This window comes from Leuciscus leuciscus, assembly GCF_965113295.1.
Source record: "Leuciscus leuciscus genome assembly, chromosome: 24".
NCBI classification, from domain to species: Eukaryota; Metazoa; Chordata; class Actinopteri; order Cypriniformes; family Leuciscidae; genus Leuciscus; species Leuciscus leuciscus.
In genome coordinates this window covers 12,903,044-12,928,417 of record NC_138723.1, presented here as the reverse complement: position 1 = coordinate 12,928,417, position 25,374 = coordinate 12,903,044, and the positions used below count along the sequence as shown (strand labels likewise).

Here is a 25,374-nt window from a genome sequence, read left to right as displayed (position 1 = left end):
TGCTAGAGAAGATTGTAATGACATTCACCTTTTTCCAGCTGACTTTTGGAGCAGGGCTACCATCCATCTGGCATGGAATAGCAAGCATTCTCCCCACATCCTGTCTGTACTCCTTACGAGGTGAAACTTTAAATGACGGAGGATCCTAAAAGATGAAAACACAAAGTTTAAGGGTCCTAAATTATAGCTCAAAAACTCACACTGACCATATTTAATTTTATTTCCATAGCATTCCACCACTGTTTTTGTACAACAATGTAAGACAGCTGTCTAATTTGTATTTGTACAATTATATATATAGAACACTAGATTTAAATAAAAACGTGTTTTGACCAATTTATAAGCCTTTCTATTTTCACTTATAAAGTGACATTTTATGACAACCAACTAGTGAGGAAATTTTACTGGTCCTCACTAGTTGGTTGTGGTTGGGACCACAATATTTCACTACATAAGGGAGGACATTCGGCCCTCACAAGTATAGCAATTCCTGTACACACACACACACACACACACACACACACACACACACACACACACACACACACACACACACACACACACACACACACACACACACACACACACACACACACACACACACACACACACACACGTGTGTGTGGTTCAGGTATACCCTACATTATGGGGACAAAATGTCAGAGATGGTGATAGCCAAAATCCTTGTGATTTGAAAATAGAAAAAATGACAACACTCAGTAAAGCCCCACCTGTAGTATAACAGTGCTGGGCTCAGACTGGCCCATTGTCCCAAAGCTATTGTAGGGTGTACACGCGTATACACCTGCAGCGTCATCATTAGCTGTTGCTATGACGATAGAGCCTTCTGAGGTCAGTGTCCATCCAGGATACTGTTGAAAGATTTTCACAGAGTAATTTTTTTATATAATGTTCTGGAGAGATGTGAGGTCTTTCTAAAGTGCGTCGTCAAGAGAGGCGTATAAGTGTAAGCACAGCATGGTGTCCCCAAATCAAAATTAATATGTCAAGCATTAGTAGTTCTGAGAGAAAAAGCACTTTGGGAAGCACTTAGAAGTAGCAGTGTGCTTATACAAATGTACATATAAAAGGTTAAAAAGTTGTTTGTATGTATAGTGAAAAAAGCAACTAACAGTTACTCACCATGTCTAAATCGAGCGGTTTGCCATCTTTGATCCAGTCTACATGTGATAATGGTGGTTCAGCTCTGACGGGGCACGCAATGACACCCCTCATGCCAGTGGGGAGGAAGGTCAGACTGGGCATCTGCATCACCTGTGCTGGGTCTGTTAAACAAGAACAGTTATCAATAAGAATAACTATAAGGTCATATATACCCAAGTATTCATATATGTGACCCTGGACCACAAAACCAGTCTTATGGGTAATTTTTTTTTTTTTTTGAGATTTATACATCATCTGAAAGCTGAATACATAATATTTCCATTGATGTATGGTTTGTTAGGATAGGACAATATTTGGCCGCGATACAACTATTTGAAAATCTGGAATCTGAGGGTGCAGAAAAATCGAAATATTGAGAAAATTTCTATTTCCATTCCATTTCTATTGGCGATTGTGCTGCATCCATTCACAAAAATAAATGTTTTATATATTTAAGGTGGGAAATTTACTAAATATCTTCATGGAACATGATCTTTACTTAATATCCTAATGATTTTTGGCATAAAAGAAAAATCTATAATTTTGACCCATACAATGTTTTGTTGGCTATTGCCACAAATATACCCGTTCAACATAAGATATATGTATATGTATATGTATATATATATATATATATATATATATATATATATATATATATATTATATTAAATAATATCTATATATTATTTTTAAGAATGGGGTTGGTAAGATTGATTAATGCTTTTGAAAGAAGCACCAAGCACAACGTGGTTGTGGTTTAAACAAAATTTTAGTTTTAGTTTTCATTTTCATTTTGCACAAAATATTGCACATATGGTATGTGAAATGAAGATGAAAATTCAAATTCAACAACATCACCTGGATGTGCTTCATCTCATGTATACATCATTTTGAACATAATCGTTGAAATTAGTGTACTTTATAGTTAAATTAGGGTTATACTAGTGTAGGAAATCTTATACAAGTGCAGGCAAATCCACATTCATTATTCTCATTTTGCAGCATGATATGTGAAACACTTACGCTGCACAGTGAGTATGGCTGAGGCAGAGGGGGACACATGAAGTCCATTAGTGGGCATGCAGGTGTAGTTCCCTGAATCCGCTGGAGTCAAACGTGATATGAGTAGTGTACCATCCACTATGATCTTAACACGAGACTTCAGAGACCTAAAACAAACACACAGATGAATAGTACATAAGCTACCTTTTTCCATAAATATTAAGAGGAATGTTGACAGTTTTAGAACAGAACTCACTCAATGTGGTGAATGTCTTCTCCTTGTCTTTGCCACACATAGGTCATGTTGGGTGGGTCAGCCTCAGCCTGGCACTTCAACTTGGCATCCTGGGACATGTTGAGAACAGTGTCGGTTGGAGGGATTACGATCACCGGAGGGCCTGTTGTTAGAAAAATACATAACATCCCATAATGCAATATAAAAAAATAAAAAAACTTTCACCTGCTTCTCCTTGTGAAAAAAAGTACACTTTAGCATGCTTTTAAAAAGAGTATTTAATATTGAAATAATATATATTTAAAAAAATATACTTAAGTGCGAACTGAATGTAATGTTTCAGTAATGTTCTGAATGTTTTCAGACAATAAATTGAATGTTATTTATAATTAAATTAAAATGTATTATTTAAATTTATATTAAAAGCAATTAGTTGAACTTAAGAGCCCTTTTTGACCCACTAATGTAGGATTTACTTATATCTTTATATGTAATTCAATAATTACTTCTATTGCCTTTGAAATATGGTTTAATTATACTGCTGAATGTACTAACAAGCATCTATGGTAAACTAAAAGATGCCATTTCTATTGAAATTATTACTTAATGTATTTAAATAGATTTGTAATTACACGTGATGAAGTTGCAATTTAGTACTTGTATTTGTAATAATATTTAAAATATATTAACTTTAAACACACTACAGTTAAAATGATAATCAAATACTTTACATGTGCTTTATCATATTAGTCAACATATCACAATAAATGTACTCCTGTAAGGCATTTTTGATTTGACATTATTTGAAAAGTGAACTTTTAAAAAATGTACTTAAGTGTGTTAAGAAAGTCATGAGTGTACTTTCTTTAAGTACACTTAAGTGGCCTTTTATTTCTTTAATATTATATTATCTACAAGTACAGTATATATATATATATATATATATATATATATATATATATACAGTATATATATATATATATATATATATATATATATATATATATATATATATATATATATATATCACTGATTCTTGAGAGTCGGGACAAAACATGTCCCACATAGAAAAGTCTCATTTATAGCAAAAATTAAGAAATTCATCATGATTGACATACAAAGTTAAATCTAAAGGAATTGTATATACCTATCTGATTTTAGAATAAACTTTTTTTTATCTTTTTGGGGAAAATTTGTTTAAATGTATGGTCTGTGGTTAGAAGGTCCATGTTATTGCACAATATTAACCATCCCAAAAAACTTTAAAAAAGCTCTACAGTTGTGAAAACATATATATCAAATAAAAAATAAGGGGTATAAATATAAAAAAACAATGCATGAAGTGAACATCAAACAATATTTTCCATAAAAATCTGCCTATTAAAGTTGTGTCCTCAGTTTCTGTCAACTCCATCAGATTTTTTCATAAAGCTCTTTAAATCAGGAAATAGCATGGTCAGCTATATCCCTGAGGACCCCTTTTCATCTCCCTGCCTGTGGTGAATGCAGCACTACCACACATGCTCTGGTGCGTTTTACATTTTTATATTTTAGACAAACAATGTCAATATTCCTACGGTCACAGCTGCACCATGTCAATACCATCTTTCTGTTAAAGGACAAGTTCGGTATTTTACACTTAAAGCCCTGTTTACAGATCGTATCTGATGAAATAGAACGGTTAAGATTAAAATTTGGACACATGCTCCTGTCCCGAGAATTGTAGGTTTATTTCGCTTTTGTGGACCTATTTTGCCAAACGCGTCACACCCGTGATTCTTCCGTTGAGAGCTTGAATAATAGACACTCCAGCCCAGTTGGTGGCGATAATGCACCTTTGCCAATTGCAAGCAAACCACGGGCATTTCATTGAATACACAGAAGAAGCAGAAGAAGAAGCGGCGGAGTAATACCGTAAAGGTGCTGCGGTCTCACAGCACGTCCTATTAAGTCAATGGAGTTGGACAAAAACTACGATAAAACCTGTTGGAATGCATCTTTTTCAGCGATTTTTGAGTGCACATATCAGTGAACACCCCTAACCACTCGGTGAGTTTCACGTCTTTGTAAACGAAAGTTTAATGTGTTTTTAGGATGGAATCTTCCAGTGCATATAGACAACCATTGTGGGGGTGGGGGGGGGTGAAGCGAAATAAACCTAAAATTCTTGGGACAGGAGCATGTGTCCAAATTTTAATCTTAACCGTTCTATTTCATCAGATACGATCTGTAAACAGGGCTTTAAGTGTAAAATACCGAACTTGTCCTTTAAGATACTTTTTTTAAACCATAGCATAGTGGATTGAATTTAAGCATTTTAGTGAGGTTATTGGGACAGCTAGCAACTGAGGAAAAACTACCTAGCTGCAGTGTACAATACATGTTTTGGCAGGAAAATACATGCCCTTACGTCAACTCCGTCAGACGTCAACTCCGTCAGGTTCTATGTCTGACGGAGTTGACCTGTAAGCTGACGGAGTTGACAAATCCACCAATAACCTCTTAATGTGCGAATATAATATTATTTGTGAATATAGTGAAGGGTTAAACTGTTATTTCAGGGTTTTATTTACACATAAATGCACATACATAGCATGCATTACATTATTTAACCGTACGCATCTGACTTGTAGAGAACGGGCAGGCAGTGGTCTGCTTATTATTGTGTAACGTGTAACTTTGCTATGTAGAGACAGAGATAGAGAAATGAGAAGCCAGTGTAGGGCTGGGCGATATGGCCATATGGCGATATGGCCAAAAAAAATTATCACGATAATTTTTTTTTATATCAGTCGATATCGATAATTATCACGATAAATGTCAAATCTTTATTTCTTTCAAGTTTAAAGGCAGATTTTTGCTCCTAAGTGAAAGTAGTAGAAAACAGAGCGTTAATTGTGGTTTTAAACTACTCCTTATTGTCAGAACATATCATGACAAACAGGTGAACATTTCACAAATCTGAGGTAAAACATTCAAACATTTTTTTTTCAACACCGTCAGTTTTTTGTCAACACCGTCAGATCTTTGTCAACAGCTTTGGATGTATGACAGTTTTTGTTAATAAAAAAAAATAAAATAAAAATCTTCCTTCAGTTTAGGTTGTTTTTGTAATAAAGGACCATTTGATCTACATCCTCTTATGTTTTATTTATTTAAGGAATTTGTTTTTACAATATTGACATTAAAATCAAAGTTTGAAAATGCAAATATTTAGAAATCTGAGTTTTCAGAATAGTGTGAAATCACAACTTAAGTTTATATATTGTATTTTTTTTACATATCAGAGTAACTAAACACTATTACAATATACTTCAGAACTTAAGATTCTTGTTGGATTTGAAGAATTAAAATTGTCTGACGGAGTTGACACAAATCCAGTTCTGAAGGGAAACATGTTTATTTGTTAAAAATGTGTTTTTATTTAGAACCTGTTCCTTTACATGGTTAAATAGCTAAGACCTTTCTCTGCAGAAACATATAACTCTAATTGATATAGTGTGTATTTAAAAAAAAAGTTTTTTAAAACGTGTTTTGTCCCGACTCTCAAGAATCAGTGATATATATATACTTTTAAGATTTGAAGTACACTACAAGTGCACATTCAATACAAATAAGCATTCGGCAAACTTGCCTTACTGCATTACTTTTTTAAGCATATGTTTTATCACTTAATTTCCTGGTAATTAAACCCATGACTTGGCTCTTTGAGCCACAGACCTTTGTGACAGAAAGTGCACTTAAATGTAATATAATGCAACGGCATCACTAGATGGCGCCATTCATTTAGAAAAGCTTATAGTTGACATTTAGAACATACTGGCATGAGCCAAGGGGCTTAGAAATCATTACAACTAAGGAGAAACTAACCCCCTTCCTCATTTTTGGACAATATTCATATTTTTAAATGCCCCAAACAAACCTCTGCCAATCAGTTACATGGCAGTCGATCAAATAAATGTACGATCTGTAAGAAGTAATCCTATCATGGCTTGCGTTCACCTACCTGATTTCCTCCAAATCAGTTACTATTACTGGGGAAATGTTACGCCACCTAATCAATATTAATATTATTGATAAAAATCAATTACAAAGATTTATTCTGGTCTACCCAACACTTTTCAGATTGTTCTAAACATCATTGCTGACTTACCAATGACTTTGACCTTTGTGATGTGAATTACATTTCCTTCAGTGTTGGAGGCATGACACTGATACTGGCCTGATGTTTCTCTGCTTACAGCCTGGAAAGATACACTTCCATTCATGATCTGTAGGATTAAAATGAGAGATATGAGAGAGTTTGTGAAAGCCTGGAAGAGAGAGTAGAGTGTAATCGTATTCTATATTTGATCCATTGCATTTGGGAATTTAAGCCAATGAAATCAAAATGTAGGTTTTGTGGTTCTTAATCTACGTCCGTTAAAAAAGGTCAAAGTGAATATAGTTTTAAAAGTTGACAAAACAAACTTCTTTCTTTTCCAGGAAAATAGATGACAAATGCAGATGACTCATGTTGTTTGCAGGGGTGTATACATATGTTTGTCCAATCAACTGCACTTTAGAATGAGCAATAGCAAGTAGCAAATAATATTTTTTTCCAGGCTGTTATGGGAAGTAAAGGTTATAAAAAAAAAATTTAAAAAAAAGGACAGGCATTTTGATATGTCCCCACCCCAGCTTTCAGTAGGAAATACATCAACACAGGGAAAAAAACAGCATTCATGTCAACCTTTTTCATTGACATTTTTAAGTGCAAAATCAGTAGATGTGATCATACTAACTAGTTAGAAATTCCCACCTTTACTTTGTCTTGAGGTTTTATTGGTCCTCCATCTTTTGACCAGGTTATTGTAGGCCGTGGATTTCCGCGGGCAGCACACTTCAGGGTTACAGATCTTCCTACAAATACTTCAATGGCAGGAGGTGAGGTTTCCGTAAGCACAGGAGGTGCTAGACATGAAAGTAAGCAAAGAAAAAAGTCACAATCATTCAAAGGATGGCAAAGATTCATCAACGATCAAATGTGATGCTATGAAGAGCGAATATATTCTCCATGAGAGAATATTTTAAAATGTAATTTATTCCTGTGATCAAAGGTGAATTTTCAGCATCATTACTCCAGTCTTCAGTGGCACATGATCCTTCACAAATAATTCTAATATTTTAAGAAAAAAATGTTACCCCTTTTTATTAGCAGTTTGTAGCTAAGTACTAATTCAAAATGCTAATCTGAATAAACTAATTAAAATGATGAGTAGCTTGTAGCTTTGAAAGGTTTTAAAGTACTGTCCTCAGCGCTAGTCGTACTTTATCAACTTTTTCTTTTTCTTTTTTTTGCTTTAACGAAAGGCACAGTGGAGTCAAGCCAGGCCTGCAAGATGCTCTTTCTGCTTGGCGTCCTGTGGCTCAAACAATTGACAAGTTGAAAACCGAGCCGAATATGAGCACAGGCCTCAGATGGCTTGTTTAATCTGGCCAACACTGCGTCTGAGTGTCAGAGAACGGCCTTAAGGTGTGGCGACAGAGAACGAGCTGCTTCTGGAACAGGTGCACAGAGCACTGTCTGTAACAGGTGCATGAAAACAGGCTGGGTTGTGTATTCATTCATTGTTCACTGCATGTTTGAATGAAGTCATGGGATGAGCATAATGGCATTGTGTCACTGGTCTGACATAAAGAGAAATGCTTTGATGGTTCAGATTCAGACTGCTTGTAAAATTGGATATCCTTTCTTACAATAAATAATTCAGGCCTTCTCATTGGATATGGTGAGTCTCACCTGTAACGAAGAGTAGAGTCCAGCTCCCGTTGCTTCCAGCCTCATCTGTGGTTTTGTCTAGCTGGAGGATCCGGCACTCATACCAGCCTTCATCCTCTAGTAAAAGCCCCGTGATCTGCAGTGATGTTCCCCTGATGAGTGACACTCGACCTGGGCATGATCAGGAGAGGGAAGGGTCGGAGAACCAATGACAAACTTGTACAAAACAAAAGTAGTGCATATTTGTTGCAGACACATTTTTTACAATTCACAATTCACAAATATTATTTCAATTATCAACAAGCTACAAGGAAAGCTAAATATAAAATTACAATTAAAAATAAAATTAGAGTGCATTTGTGTATTCCTGTTTGATTTTTTTAATTATTTAATTTTTATGAGTATTATTCGTTTTTATATTATTATTATTATTTTGATTTAGTTATATTAAAAATAAATTGAAATTAAGTTCACAATTTAAAACATACATTTAAATACACTTGCTATTTTGAGTTTGTACAAAAATGCAAAGCGTATGCGCTGTAGATATAATATTACACACTATTTTAATAATTCAGCAAGCTAAAAAACAAGCTCAATATAAAATAGGTAAATTTAAAGTGAGTACATTTTAAATGTGATTTTAATTATGTTTATATATGAGTATTATTAGTTTTTATGTTTGTATTATTTGTATTCATATTCATTATAATTAGATTTAAATTAAGTTCACAATTTTATTATCAATTTAAATGAAACATGTAACATACATGTATTTGTGAGTTTGTAAAAACAAATGCAACGCGTATATATTCTGTAGTAGACATAATATAAATTATACTATTTATTTAAACAATTATTTATTTCAACAATTACCACAAGCTACAAGAACAAAAAAGATAAATATTAAACAAAATTTGCAACTATCTTTTGAAGTGTAAGCAAAAGCAAAACTAAACAAAGTTTGAATATTTTATTATTTTGTTGTAGTCCATTTAAATTAAGTTTACAATTTAATTTTCAGTTTTAAAAAATATATATATTACAACAATAAAAAACAAGTCATTGAGAGTTTGAACAAATAAAGTATATTGGTTTCAGACTTAAGATTTTTTAATTAAATCAAATTTATTTCAATAAAATATAATAGTTTTACAGACCTATTTTTTTTATTCAAATGTAATAAATTAATTAAAAATCTAAAATACCCATTGAACATGTAAGTGTTTAATATATCATCTATTTCAGTTGCACAAGGCTCAGATAGACAAGTGTTTAGTCTAGATCATTTTAGTTTGAAACTCTATCTCTCAGTTGCCAGGTGACTGCGCCCCATAGCGACGGTGTTTGCTGACTCACCCCTCCCTCCCTCCTCTTTCTTCTCTCTCTCTTTATCTCGCTTTCATTCAACCAAATGAGCTTTTCAAAGACTTGTTTGTTTCTCAAAATCTATGGTCATTTAAAGAGACCAGCGGTCAAAATCTTCACCACAGAAGCCACATCAAAGATAAAACTGACTTAAACTGAAAATCCATCATCTGCAAACACGTGTGCGGCCGATGCATGGTGTACAGCTATGAGGTATTTATGAAAACAGGCGGTGCACAGCGATCATTAACTGAGCTCCCAAGAGGAGAGACTGTGGAAACAGAACTGGGCATGAGATAACAGCTAAGAGCATCATCGTCCATCCGCGCCTGTTTATTTTACCCACATGGAAGACAGAGGTCACGGAAAAAGGGACACGGACACCATCCCAAGGGATTTGGAATATATAACCTGTTCCTGTCCAGCCCAAACACCCACAATCCGGCCCTAAAAAGCTGCCATGGTACCTGCTGCCAGTGGTGTGGATTTGAATTTAGTTGCTGTGGTGACAGGGATTAAAATCAGTTCGGGGGCGGAGCTTAGGAGGAGTTTAAATTCTCAAGTTACTCGATACTACTGGAAAAAAAAGCTGAGGAGAAAGTAAACTGTTGTTGAAACTCATTTCAAAATTTAAGACAACAATGTGACGAAAAACAGCTATAATAGTATGTAATTCCAAAGATGCCAAAATAATAAATAAATACATTAAAAATATATATAATAACATATTTATTGATAATAAAATTGATAATAACATATTCATATATGTTTTTGTTTTTTTCATTTCTACATATATTTATTTATTTATTATTTTTGGCAGCTTCCATATAGTAGCAGGGAAATCACAAATGGAAAGACAAAATAACTTGAATGAGATCATTTTATTATCTCTCTGTTTCTCCAAGAGAGCAAAGAGGTTAGATGGAGAGCAAACTGAGACGTCTGCTGACGTCTCTTGCTTCACAGATTTGTCTCCTGAGAAAAAGATCCCGGGTAAACACTCCTTCTCTCTTGAGTTTCTGAAGAGATCTCAATAATGTCTCACACTAAGATTTGCAAAACTTTGCATTCGAAAAAAGATTTCAATATGAACTCAGATATTTCTCCTCAGATTCTTTCCAGATCAAATGTTCAGTTATGCTATCCATATATATAGGTTATAGTGCTACACTTTTTAATGTCAATTTATGTCATTTTTATTTCTCCTAAGCAACTAATGAGGGATAATCTGATATTTACATAAAACAAAATAGAGAAATGAGTCCCCACCTCTGAAAAGGCAATCTCTATGGGTTTATGCCCATTTATGAATAATAAAAACAGGACTGGGAAGTATCTCTTAACAACCATCTACTGTATATTCATTGCATTGCAATACATTAAAACATCAAAAATATCATCTGTGTGTTTTCACCTGTTTCCTGGTTCAGCAAAGATTCATTTGAAGTTTCACATGCAAGTATTAACTCACTTGTTTACTTATGACTTACTAACCATTTACCAGTGAGCAGATCACAGCCGAACAAACACACGCTCGTTGCTTAGTCGACGCAGAGTCAAATCTCAGGAGAAACTAATATTAGACTTGGAGCAACATATGCTGTCATTTGTATCTACATGCTTTATCATCTGAAACCAATGTTAGAACAGGCTTATGCTGTAGAAATACAATTATTTTAAGGGGTTTAAGAAAAATAATGTTTAAAAAGGAATACGCTGAAGAATGACCTTTAATAAAGTCTATTTGAGTAACACTAGTCACCACTTCCACCTATTCAAATTTAAAAAGGTTTCCTAGTTGGAGGTTTAATTCAACCAGTCTAATGACTTGAGGCTATGAAACTTGGAGTCTAAATCCTATCCGCTGCCTTGTATCCCAGAGACATTGTGTCACCTCTTGGCACAGGTTTCCCAGGTAGGGACTCTCCAGTTTCAGCTCAGGAAAGCGAGGGTCGGGTTTCACACCATAGTCATCGTCTGTTTTCTTTTTATTGTGTTTCAAGACACTGTTATCTTTTGAAATTTGAATCATCATGACAGGCTACTGGGAAGCTGCTTGGTTTGATCCGACCAATGGGCTTTGAAAATAGCGTGCTGCTCATTAGAAAGGTTTTTGAATGCTAGTAGACAAGGGGGATGGGTGGTCATTTGAAAAAGAGAGCCTCACTCTTCACTGCAATCTGTAGATCTCGTCTACTTTGTGAAGTAATCTTATATCATCACAAATTCCACCACTGCAAGAGGCCAACAAAATTTTAGGTTTCTAGAAAGATGAGTGTTTTGTTGAGTGTGACAATTTTACAGAGTGGACACATGAGACACTATCATGTTCTAAGAACGTTTTGCTAAGGTTTGTTATTTCTGTTCTCTGAACGTTTAAAACGTTGAGTTTTAAACATTTTCTATTAAAAAAAATGTCTTGGTTATACGAACGTTAAGGGAACATTCCATTTTATCGTCCTGCAAACATTAAGGGAACGTTATACATTTGAACGTTCTCTGAACATTCTGTAACATTTAAAAGATGTTAGATGAATGTCCGACTAAAACGTTTAAGAAAAAAACACGCTCCATGAGTGATGTATAAATAATGATTTTGTGCTAAAGATTTGAGAACATTTTTAAAGACCAGATAACTTTCTATTAACGTTACTGGAAGAACGTGTGTTCATAACTTTGGGAGAACCTTGCAGGAATGATCTCTGTTAGCTGGGATTTAGCCTAAGGCAATGAAATTCACACCAAGCTCACCCTTCACCTCTTCCCATGCTTCCCTTCAACCCCACCTGCGGTTTGGCACCGCTCAAAAAGTCCCGGCTTTACACCTTTTGTTTCTTTTCTTTGTTGCACATCACATATAGCGACATTTGTGACGCCCTCTAACCTTTATTCAGCTGTTGGTGTACATGAAGCCATTCATTCCCGCCTTTAGTTTACTTGAACAAATGTGAATAAAATGATATTCAGTGGCGTTCAGTCTCATATGAGCTACAAAACAATAAAACATGCTAAAAATGTGAAGCCGTTATTAACCGAACATTTGCCTATAAACAATAGCTTGTTTTTTGTTGTTGCTTAAAATTAGATACAATTTGCTTTCAAATCATTGCTTGTCACACAAGAAAAATGATTTGAAAACAAATCTCTTTGTAATCCATTGCTTGTCACATAATTCACTAATAAACAATTGATTATCGCAAGAGCAAATTCATGTATCAAAACTATTGCTTGTTAAATTTGCTTATTGTCACAGTCACGTTCAGTTTGTTTTGTTTTCATTCAGTCACGTGTTTCCTTTGTCTAGTTTCCCGCCACTTATTAGTTGTCATGGTTACTGATATGATTAGTCCTCTTAGTTCAGCTGCGTCTCCTTATTAACCTTGTTTGTAACCAGTACTTAAGTTCCTTTTGTCCCTCAGTTCATTGTCGGTTGTTGTCTGTATACTAGCACTCTGTTTCGTATGTTGGCTTGTTATTCTCAGTTCATAAAAAATCATATGATCTTTTATGGCCCCATTTAAATGTACATGGTTATTTAGAAAAACTGAGACATTTCCCTTCGTTTGTGCCCTTCGTTTACACGCAAACAGAGAATTCGCCTCTGATAACGATTCTTTCTAAAAACTCCGGCCAGAGTGGAGATTTAGGCAGCCGACGTCACAGTATGTGACAGAACTTGCACCTGCGTCAAAAGTGCGACCAGAAAGAGGAAGTGATTCGTTGCTGTTGTTGCTATTTTCGGGATTCTGATTGGCTAACGTGGGCTTGAGCTTCTAGTTACACTGCCACCTACAGGTTTGGCATGCTCTTGACGGCATATGTAGACGGGTTTGTGTAAACAAACACTGTTCTGAAAACTGACAGGTGTGCACAATGTTATTTTTGAAAACGTAGAGAGTGAAATGTCCGTTTATGAAAATAGCCGGCCATGTGTAAACGTAGCCTATAATCATCCTCGTCTTCTGTGGATCTAAGCGTTACACTTATAAAGTGTTGCAAATTAATTTAAAAGATGTTGTGTGTTGTACATGTAAACAAATCTCTGCATGAACTGTTACATGTCGCACAAGTAAACAAATTTACTTAAAAACGTTTGCTTGTTGCATGAATAAAAAAATAATTGAAATCACTAAACTGTTGCTTGTCGCACAAATAAAAAAATATATTATTGTCATACAAATATTTTTTTTTAAATAACTTATAAACTGTTGCTTGTCGCACAAGTAAAAAATCATTTATAAACTGTTGCTTGTCGCACAAACAAAAACAAATCACTTATAAACTAGCTTGTCGCACAAATAAAACAAATCAACTGTTGCTTGTTGCACAAATTAAAAAGAAATCACATATAAACTGTTGCTTGTCGCAAAAGTAAACAAAATCCCTTATAAACTGCTGCTTGTTACACAAATAAAAAATCACTTATAAACTGTTGCTTGTCATACAAGTAAACAAATTTACTTATGAATTGTTGCTTTTCACACATGTAAACTAATTCACAATTCTTTATACATTAGCAAATAATCCATTGCTTGTTGCAAGGTAAATGAATTTGGTTATAAACCAAGTTATAAGTTGACTTTTTCAGTTTTTGCTGATGCTCAATAGGTTTGCATTCCATCGCCCGGGCAACATCGCGACGAACAGGTGCAGTGCTGTCTTCAAGAATTTGTTTAATTGCAAAGGGACACACTGTGTTCATGCATAAACTGCAGTGTTGAACCTGTCATCCGCTCACTGTGTGGAAGGTGAGTACTAATCCAAACACAGAAACTTGCAGTGTTACCGAGGAAGCCTCTTTCTTTCTATTTTAGAGCCATTGTCTTTTTAAGAACAGGGGGAAAAAAGGTATTTTCAGCCATTGAACGACTTTTCCCTGTAGAAACCCTTTGTATTCCAGCTCCCAAAGACACAATAGGGACTTCTGCAATGAGAGGGGGAGAAACTAGCAGGTCCCACAGAGCACACAAAAGAGCAGAGTTACTGTAAGACGAGACACGCTATGACCGAAGTGGCACTCAGGAGTACAAATTACGAAAGAGGTAAGAGATACCGCATTGTGGAGTAGGATGTGGTTTACAATACGATAAGTCCGGTTCAGCAGCCGTTTCGAAATGAAGTGCCATTTTTTATTTTTCAATTATATTTTACCACTGTTCCATACCTGTCCCAACTCAGAGGTCCTTTTTGATTAACAACATAAAAATGAAAATCTAACATCAAAATGTCAATAACATCAGTTTAACTGATATTCAATTAATTATAGAAATGAATCTGAGTCCAGTAAATATATTTATATACATTTTTGTACAATAAGACTTCTAGGGCCAGATTTACTAAACGGGGCAAATTTGCGTGAGAGCGCAATTCCAAAACAGCGCCGATGGGAGTGGAAAGTTCGGCGCGTGATCTACTGACGACACGCAAATTAAAGAACACAGACGCAGCCGGATCATTTCCATAATGACCAACACAATCTACCAGTAAGCGTCTGGTTTAAGACATGCTTTTTTGGGGGGCGTTAAATAATGGCACAAATACCAGTACATTGACGAGCGCAAACCTTAGTAAATCACCTTGCATGATTCATTTAAATGCTCTACTCCCATAAATTCTGCGTCTGACTGGGAAACTCCTACAAATGCATATGCCATAAGGTCATAAGGTCAAAAATAACCCTGTCCACACCTTTTCATCTGTAATTTTTCACTGCGTGTCTTTAGTTAATCCTGACAGTAGTTTTTAACACCGAAAGAGGACCATAGAGTATTTAAACTGTCTATCACTAGCAAAGCTTAATGACTATCCTAAGACAACATGTTAAAACATGCTAGAAACATGCTAATTCATGTTAGCAATGTGATCAAACATGCTAGCAATGTGTTAAAACTAGTGTGGTCAATCAATAAAAAAATAAAAAAAATAATCGCACATTGTCTCGAAAGAATACCAGTATCGTATACAAATACTGGTGTCTCTATACATTTTTTAGCCATTAATTATAAGCATTCAGCATTACAGTATAATTGAAAGCTATAATTTTTTTAACATTTATTAGGCTTTAAATAATATAACAACTTTTTAAGTGAACTTAAAACAATTTTCACATAAACCCATTACAATACATTTCACATTTACCAGCCCTCCAATATATCAGGGCAAATTTTTTTCTATTGACCCAGTCAGACCGGTTCAGATATTTACTTACCCAGTCAAAATGCACTAAAAGTTATTGTTTTCATTGTTTTTGACCCATGTAACCTTGTAAATAGTGCTTTAAGATTTTCAGGCAGGTCTCACAGGTAGGATATATACAGAAATTGAATAAAACTATCAAACACTTGCACTCCACTGTCTTCACTGCATAAATGATCAATTAAATATAGATTAATCCTGATAGGTTTATTAGGCTGCTATCACTTTATGACCTGAAGCACATGATGTGGATCTGACGCGCATCCTATTTTCTCACAAGTATTTAACCCGTTTAACTGTGCTTGCGAGGATACATTTTTGCATAATTATGTGTGTTTTTGTCCATTCAAGCGCTGCCTGAAGTGGCTTTCTGTGCGCACGAGTGTGTCACACAGATAGGAGATTCACAGACGCGTACCAGTAGTAACGCACTGCGTTCTCTTTTGTCGTGCGTGAATAGTTTAAAAGCATTTGCTTGAATAGAGCGTGATCATACTGTAACACCAGCCAAAAGGGGCAAAAAAACTGATTCTGCGTTAATTGCGTTAAATATTTTTAACTTGTTAAACTAAAAAAAAAATTATCACGCGTTAACATGACAATTTTGACAGCACTAGTTAAAGGGCACCTATTATGCACAATTCACTTTTACATGGTGTTTGAACATAAATGTGTGTTGGCAGTGTGTGAGCAAAACCACCCTAGAATGATAAAAATCCACCCAGTAGTTTTTTTACTATGTCAATAAATCACAAGCACTGTCTCAGAACGCCCTGTTCTAGATTTCCCTCACTGTGACGTAGAAATGCGCTAAGCCCCACCGACGCAGTTTGATTGACAGTCTGGGTTTGGCATAGACCCCGCCCTCGGTGATCTGCATCCTCCATTGTTTCAACGACAGCCGGTGTGTAATGTCTCATAAGAAGTGTAACTTAGGTGTTCTGTTGTGGAATTTAAGAATGGACATAGTAGTCTTCACTGACATCAGAGCCACTGAAAACGCAGCGGATGGATTTTATTTATGAAGAAACTGCGCCACTTAAACTTCCTTCATTTTCTGACTGACTGTTTAGTGAACGAGGGTCAAAGTTAATCAAGTGTGGATCATTGCCTACAGTTCGCGATTCAACGTCACCTCCAGAAGTAAGTGTATTTTATGATTTTTGAGCAAATAATCATTTCAATCGATGTCAGCCAGTTCAACAACAAATGCGTCTAAAGCTATTTATTGTCGTCGTCATAGATGTCTCAACAAACAACGTCAGACAGTTTTATGTCACGTAGGATATCATTTTTGCAGCAATTACAAATGTAAATAAATTAAGGTCTGCTCTATCTCCATAGACAGTATATAAACGTCTATCTCCCTCCCCTTAAGAAAAAAATAAATAAATCGTTTGTACTTAGCACAGGGGTTTTCAAACTGGGGGCCGCCAGGGGGCGCCAGGGGGGCCGCAGCAAGTTGAAAAAAAAAAAAAAAAAAAAAAAAAAAGTGTTAATATGAGTATTGTTATGAAATAACATTATAATAATTTGTTGCATAGCCTATCTGAACATTATACTTTTAATGCTAATCTTTTAGAGATGAACTGATTGATCGGCTGGTGACCAGAATTGGCCGATTTTCGGGCGATTTTCAGTCTGACATATGCCGATTCAAATGCACTCGGGCGCCGCATGATTAACATCGCGTAACATCAGCATCGCCGCACATGTAGGAAACCTTGTGAATTACGGCCGTTTCAGACCGCGAGCGGCGCGTGAGCAGCGCGAATTTTTTTTCGGCGTGCATTTTCATTGAGTGCGTTCACACCGCGAGCAGGAGCAGCGCGTGAGCGTCAAGCAGGAGCGTCGCGTGCCGTGAGCAGCGGAGGGTTTCGGCGCCGTCTATTTTTGCTGCGCTGCTCACGCTCAATTAAAGCGAAAGCACACTTTTGATGGACAAAATAAATATGATTTCACACAAAAAGTACCAAAAATGCACATAATTTGCATGTATAGTGTGTTTTAACAAGAACTGGAGTAAGCTATGTCAGAAAAGAAAATGAAGACTCAAAAATATTTATAGAAAATGTTCCCATTTAAACTTGTTTTTATTAATCAGTTTGGGTAAAAGTGGTGTTTTATAAAAAATATATTTATAGAAAATAAATATTTGTGTGTGCTGTAAAGGGGTTAGAAAAAATGAAATCAGAATCGGCTAAAATCTGTATCTGCAGGTCAAACTCAATGAAAAATCGGAATCGGTCTTGAAAATTGTAATTGGTTCATCTCTATAATCTTTCTGATTGGCTGGTATCAAACACCATCACATAATCTGATGTTCACCTAGATGTTTTATTTATTTATTTCTACATTTGCCGCAGTATTGTCGATGGGTTCAATAACACATCCTGCAAAAGGGGGGCCTTGGCCAGAACCTAGTAGTATTTGGGGGGCCTTGTCATGGAAAAGTTTGGGAACCCCTGACTTAGCAAACGTTATCACAGTATTTGTGTGTGTGTGTGTGTGTGTGTGTGTGTGTGTGTGTGTGTGTGTGTGTGTGTGTGTGTAGTTTCAAAAAAAGTTATCACAGTTCGTGTGTGTGTGTGTGTGTGTGTGTGTGTGTGTGTGTGTGTGTGTGTGTGTGTGTGTGTGTGTGTGTGTGTGTGAGTGTGTGTGTGTGTTGCACATCCATAATTGCAAAGGGGACGCGATTAAAACTTTGTAAGTACATAAATGTATCAAATAACCATTCCGAGACGTTTAGTCCATTCTCATTCGTGTCTCTTCATCATCTGGGTCCAGCAGCAGGGCGGGGATATGCAGCTCATTAACATTTAAGGTGGTACACTCCAAAACAGCTCTTTTTAAAACAGGCCCCAAAAATGACATTTTCAAATGGTTATAATAAATTAACTGTGGGGTATTTTGTGCTGAAACTTCACAAATGCATTCTGGGGACACCCAAGACCAATATTACATCTTGTTAAAAGGGGCATAATTGGTGCCCTTTAAACCATGCAAGCAATGTGCTAAAACATGCTAGCAACATGGTAAAACATGTTAGCAATGTTTTAATTGATGCTAGCAACATGCTAAAACATGCTAATTCATGTTAGTAACGTGCTAAAACATGCAATCAAAATGTAAAATAATGCTAGACACATGCTAAGACATGCTAACAACATGATAACATGTTAGGAAGTAGGGGTGTAACGATTCATCAACTAGATCGATGTATCGATTTATATTCCTACGATCCAACTATATCGATCTGTGCTCGGCAAGTTGGCCTTCCGGACGACATATATCGATCTAACATCGTTTTAAAAGGTAATGAATCGATTGTATCGATACTAGGAAATAACGCATTGGATGTAACGTTAAGCACGTCAGACTTTATATGGATGTTTTTTCTTAGCACTTTTAATGATAAAGGCGTTAAACGTTACTTGATTCAGTCTGCCTATCTGTGACGTGATCGCCATGCGTGACGCGCCAGCAGCAGCGCGACAACATGCAGCGCAAACTAAAAGTCTCTCACCTCAGAAAAACGGACTTCCCTGTCCTCTCAGCCGCTATACTGCAGTAGCGGCATTCTTCAACTGCACGCACAAATGCGCCAGCGCGCGCTGTATCACTTCACTAAAGTGCAAAAGACATACGAGCATGCAACGTCGTAAATTAGTAAGTTAAGAAATAAAAGTAAAATACCAATAAATTACGTTATTGGTACGTCATGTGTGTTGCTATTTATCAGGAGCAGTTTCCATGTTTCTTTACCAGTTCTTCTAAGTATTGTGTATCACCATGGTAGCATAATTGTTGTTGTTTCCATAACAAAATGCCACTTAGTGGTTATTTTGTATATTTTTATATGACTGTGGTGGCTCATACCAAGATTGTATTAACAAAAACACATGTATTATAATAGGCCTATATAATTCCTAAAAAGGTGGGTCGCGGCTTGATGACCATGGGGAAATGTGGGTCCCATGGCCAAACTATTAAAAACATAATTCAATGTTGTGATAATCGTAATTAATAATCACAATTACAAATTCAAGGGAATAATCGACAGTTATAATTTTTGTCATAATCGTGCAGTCCTACTTTATTCCTTATACCTGATTCCCTTACAATAATTTTTGGCTAAAAAGTCACTGAATCGATTTCAAGTCACTGAATCGTTTCGGATCGAATCGTTCTAAATGAACCAATATCGTCCTTGAATCGTATCGACAACCACGAATCGCGATACGAATCGAATCGTTGTAAAAACGAATCGTTACACCCCTATTAGGAACTGTATAAAACATTCTAACTTTCAGACAAGGCTTTGTCAAGCCAACATCAATATATATCTTCTTTATATCTCATTATTTGGACTTTTCTTCTCAAAATAACGAGAAAAAAATAACTATATTATGAGCAATTGTGAGAAAAAAAAAGTCAGAATTATGACATAAAAAGTTGCAATTACCCTTTTTCTTTTCTTTTACAAGCTTAGAAATATTTTTGATGCATGGTTGCAAAAATTCCAACCTTTTTCATGTGCCTAAGGTTGCTGACCCCTGCAATAAGCTCACAGTGTTGAGGCACTTACCATCATAGCTGGGATGCACTCGAAGATTGTTCACTCCAAAGTGCATGAGGATGGGGATGTCGTAGTCCTGACGCACCCACTCTATGACGTGCTGAGGAGCAGTGCTGCCCTTGTCCGGGGCTGGTAGACTGCATGTCAACACAGCAGTGTCCCCTTTCTTGGCACGGACGTGGGCTTCAGCTGCACTTGGGTGAACTAAAATGATGAGAAAATAATTGTAAATTTTGTAAGTAAAAATAAAAGTTGTGTGTATAATTATACAACATATTATTTAGATACAGAAATATAATATAAATAATTAAAGCTGCAAGCAGCGATGAAAAGGGCCCTCGCACCCATGCCGCCGCCACCCAGCGCCTTTAGGAAAACAGAGCACGGTGGGCAGTATGTAAATATAGGAGGACTATGTCAAAGTAATTTGTATTTGCCACACTTCCTGCTACCAGAAGGTGGCGCTATTACTATAACCAAATATGAGCATGGTCATGTGTTCAGGACAGGACTCTTATGAAACATGTTAAGTTTGGGGCAGATTGGACATTGTATGCCTGAGTTACTGCAGGCTGTTTGTGGTTGCCTAGCAACATCGGAACTGCAAGCAACATTAATATTGAACTTATCTGATCATGCATATAATCCCCAAAAGGCCGAAATTGGGTGTATGTTTGTCAGGCCGCCAAGGGCACACCCTTCGACGAAAACTCAAGATCTTCGCAATTTAACGTCGCAAAGGCCTTAAGATTACACTCACCAAATTTGAAGTGGATCAGATCAAAACTGTAGGAGGAGTTTGTTAAAGTACAACATCAGGAAATGGCGAAAACTGCACAAAATCTGAGAGGAAGTTCAAAATAGCTGACTTCCTGTTGTGTTTAGGGCTGTGTGTATATATATATATATATATATATATATATATACATATATATATATATATATGTGTGTATGTGATCATGTAAGGGATTAATAAATGGACAATGTCTTATGCTCTACTGTTTTTCCTATTCTGTAATGTCACTGAAAACCAATAAACCAACTATTTTATGAAATATATATTTTCAAAAACACGTTTTACTCTAAAACTGCAAGAAAATCAAAGCCATAAATCAAAATCAAATCAAAACAAGTTGTGTTCCATCTTTGATTTTTTTTGGCCACTATATGTCTCCCTTTTTTGACCGCGAGGAGTACAAGTGTGATTATTTTTTTCAGGACCATTTAATCTTTTCGAATCATGTCCATGATTTTTTTGTGTGTATGTGTGTTCACATACTAAGTGTCAAAATCTTTACCAAGTTTCGTACCACTCCGATGAAGTAAAAAATTCTATAAAAAAACAAAACGTAACATTTTTCGATCAAAAATAACCAAAGAACACCAGAGGTTTAAACCAGTGACTTTTATCCTGCATGTTTGTGCGTATATCAGTTGTTACTGTAAAATACTCACTGAATAGGGACAGTACTGCAACAATGACTTCCAATAGAGGAAGATTCTTCAGTAGCATGATGGGTATTCATACAGATTCACATACCTGCAGAACATCAAACATACAAGATCAGACAACAGGCAAACAAACCTCAACCACAGTGAAAGCATACAGTATGTCACAAAAATAACCACACCTCTTTTGCTTTGCCTGTTTCTATAATCTCAGAGCACACAGGAGGATTATGGGATCTTATGTACGGATTATATTGTAACCACAATAAGTTAGCACAACAACATATCTGCATTGAACTACTTAATTAATGAATAAACTTAAACTGTAAAATGAGATCCAATGACTCAATCTCCAGCACGACATGTGATGCCTTCAGCTCAAGAGAGATTAAATACACTGTAACTACTAAAACAGCCTCTCGTTTATTACCAATCTATGCATAATTAAACATTTGCATTATAATGTAATTCCACTCAAAAGCCTTTTCTTTAAAAATCTTATTTATGTCATAAACATATCAATCGGACTGTGGCAACAATTGAGCAGATGGAGCTAAAAAAACACTTTGAATCTTTGAAACTATTCGGCAATCTTAATGAATTTATAAAATTAATTAAAGTAAATGTATATTTATAATACATTTTTGACGCATTATTTTTTTTATCTGATGATTTGTAAACATACAAATGCATACATGTCACACAGCAGGAAACTGGTGTCACTGCTTGACACGTCATGTCAACTTTTATATATACCGGTATATACTTAACCTGTGCAAAGATGACTTTACAGGATACCATCAATAATGGCTATGTGGGTATACAGGAAGTTGCAAGACGATAAAACTCCCTCAGAGTACATACACAACTGCAGCCGAATGTCACAGAGTCATCAGTCTAACATTGCGGTCTTTGGTTAATCATTAACACATCAGGAAGCATTAGGTCTGTTGCCGCTGTAAATACTAAAGCGTGTGATTCGTGCGAAGGGTAAAGCTAGCACTCCACTTAGCTCACTGCGAGCCTGTGCTATGCACCAGCGCACAATGCAAACTCCAGCTCATTACCCCCCGTGTGCAATGAGCGAGAGCCATTCTTAAAGACTGCTGAATGGGGTCCAAAGACAATCCCACAGGTCACACGTTTCTCACCGCACACTCAGCTACCAGTCTGTTCACTATTCACCGTCTATTCAGCGATTCAGAAACCTTGTGGTACAAAAATCTGAGAACTTGAGTAATTAAGTACGGTAGTACTTTTTGTGCATTGTAAAATGTATCGCAGAAGAAGCAAAGCTCTATTGGATGCTGATAAACCAGTTCTTCTCTGACAAAAGCTGGTAGGTCAGCGTTCTGCTATGGTTTGCTGCCTTTTAAGGGTAGACACCCAGCTAACAGGGAATGGTTCTCACAACTTTGTCCTCAAAGTTATGAACGTTCTTCTAGTAATGTAATTTAACATTTGTTCAAAGTTATCTAGCCTTTAATAACCTTCTCAAAACATAAGCGCAAATGTTGTTCATGGGACGTTTTTTCTGAAATATTTTAGTTGAACATTCATCTAAGGCATTTGTCTAAATATTAAATGAATGTTGCTGCTTACTACTTGTTTCAGAACGTTCAGAAACGTTCCCATAATGTTTGAAAAATGATAAACCCTTCATGCTTTCTCTAAAGTTCACATAACCAAGAAAATACTTTTTTAAAATATTTAAAAATTTGTCGTTTTGAAAATTCAGAAAACACTTTGAAAGACCGTTTTCATATCTTCATGGGAGCATTAGCAACACCTTCTAAGAACATATTTTTGTTAGCTGGGCAACACCATCCCAGCTAGACCAAAGTCCTACATAAATTACCAAGCACACAAAAGCTGTCTTTTTGATTTACTGTTTTACTGTAGTTTCAATAACCAACAGTAAAATTCTATTTATTAACCTCTGGGGGGAAGGGTTATAGTACTTGTCCATTAAAAATAACCAGGAAACAAACGTTGTATTATACTGTTTTATGTCTATAAAGACACCAAACTGGGACCATATTGTGGGTTATGCTAATTCCAGGCACTGAAAGAGTTGAGTCGTCCATTCATTCTTGGCTTTTACAAAGGACGGGTTAAATTCGCGTCAGAAATTTCTCTCAGTCAATAAATCTGGCTCTGTTGTGAAGGAACTGGGCCAAATCGAGCATGAAAGCTAAATTTAGTCCACTCATTCTAAGCTTAACCTTAATGTGAAAGGATCAGCAGTCATTCGATTATTCATATCTGACCTATTCTGCATACAAGTAAATGAAGATGACAATAACACTCAGAAATGTAGTTTAATCAAGTTGGCTGTAAATATGTTCTAACATCAGATAAAGGAGTGTTAGGCCAAATTTTTATTGCATGACTGGGGTCAAATTGATCTTAAGTCAACAAGAAATCAAAATTGACACTTTTGTAACTTGTGTTTTCCAGTCTAATTGTGTAAAGTTTATTGGTCTTATGTTATTACAAATAAATAACACAAATGTTTTTTTTTATGGGCTGCTGGTTAAAGGACTGCAATAAGGTTTGTGGTGAGCACAAGTTCAAGATATTTTCACACTTTATAACTTGTATCAGTAATACCTCTTTGTTTTTGTTTTTTTAAAGCTTTTACTTGTCTTGTAAAATAAGGTTGCTGACAAGTGGTTAAATGGGAGTACAAAGGTTGTCAGAACATTAAACGTCATCAGGACGAACAGGTAAACTCATCTACACACTATAGTCCGCTTTCATAGCCTCATTGTGCTTATAATCGCACTCTTACAATTTACTTGAACCTTCAGTGAAAATGCTTTTAAACAAAGAACGAAAGAGTTGTTAGAAACTTAGTGATGGTGACGTCATGCGACCGTGGTGTAGTTCGTTTATAGTCTATGTTGTAAGACATGTAACATGTAAGAATCATAAACTTTTGTTGGTCGCAGAGCTTATTTTCTGCAATAATCCAAAAACTCTTATTGGGTTTTTGTCGTGGGAATCAGGGTGATGCGAACTTCTAGGCTGGTCTATTGTCATCACTGTATAGCGCTCTACATAACGCCCAATTTTGGCATTTAAATTCCCAATTTATATCTTTACTTATGAAAGTAAAAAGAGATTCAAAGAGTGATTCATGACTTTAAATTAGGCCAAAGATGCAACAAAACCTCACATGATTGTGCTCCTTTGAGATGTGGCAAAGCAATAAACTAACTCTAGCTTCAAAGAAGCAAAGCAAACATTGTAAAGGACGAAACAAACGAGATGTTCACACTAGTAACCTGCAAGAGAACTACTTACTCTTTAAAAGCCTTTAAAACAGTAGTCATGCCATACTGTGAAAGTGAGCTCTATATTTACAAAAGCATTTGAGCAAATAAACAGATCAGCTGTAGCAGCTGGACCTGAAACTCCGAGGATCAGAGCAGATTCCCTGATGACGAACTCACGGATTTAATCAGACAAATGGACCAACATCGATTTGTAGAGGTCAGAAATGTTAACCCACTTTCCTTATTTTACAAAGCTACCAACAATACCCCTTTTTATAAACCGAACAGATGATGTAGCCAGATGTGCACTTTAAAAACAATTGCAAACTCATTTTAGA

The 25,374-nt window shown here is 35.9% G+C and overlaps 1 protein-coding gene across 4 annotated transcripts in view; it reads right to left on the bottom strand.

Moving 5' to 3' along the window:
* The window catches only part of igsf9a (immunoglobulin superfamily, member 9a), a 34,125-nt gene that overhangs the window by 6,729 nt on the left and 2,022 nt on the right, over positions 1-25,374 (bottom strand). For 3 of the 4 annotated variants that reach the window (XM_082158393.1, XM_082158392.1, XM_082158394.1), the window contains exons 2-11: positions 21,762-21,846; positions 20,316-20,510; positions 8,186-8,335; positions 7,205-7,356; positions 6,557-6,674; positions 2,425-2,566; positions 2,190-2,335; positions 1,144-1,286; positions 732-872; positions 29-145 (exon numbers count right to left, since the gene is read on the bottom strand). In XM_082158393.1, the coding sequence (XP_082014519.1) occupies positions 29-145; positions 732-872; positions 1,144-1,286; positions 2,190-2,335; positions 2,425-2,566; positions 6,557-6,674; positions 7,205-7,356; positions 8,186-8,335; positions 20,316-20,510; positions 21,762-21,819 (1,362 nt within the window). In that variant the 5' untranslated portion in view covers positions 21,820-21,846. The remainder of the gene's footprint in view (positions 1-28; positions 146-731; positions 873-1,143; positions 1,287-2,189; positions 2,336-2,424; positions 2,567-6,556; positions 6,675-7,204; positions 7,357-8,185; positions 8,336-20,315; positions 20,511-21,761; positions 21,847-25,374) is intronic. The other variant, XM_082158395.1, reaches the window with a different exon arrangement.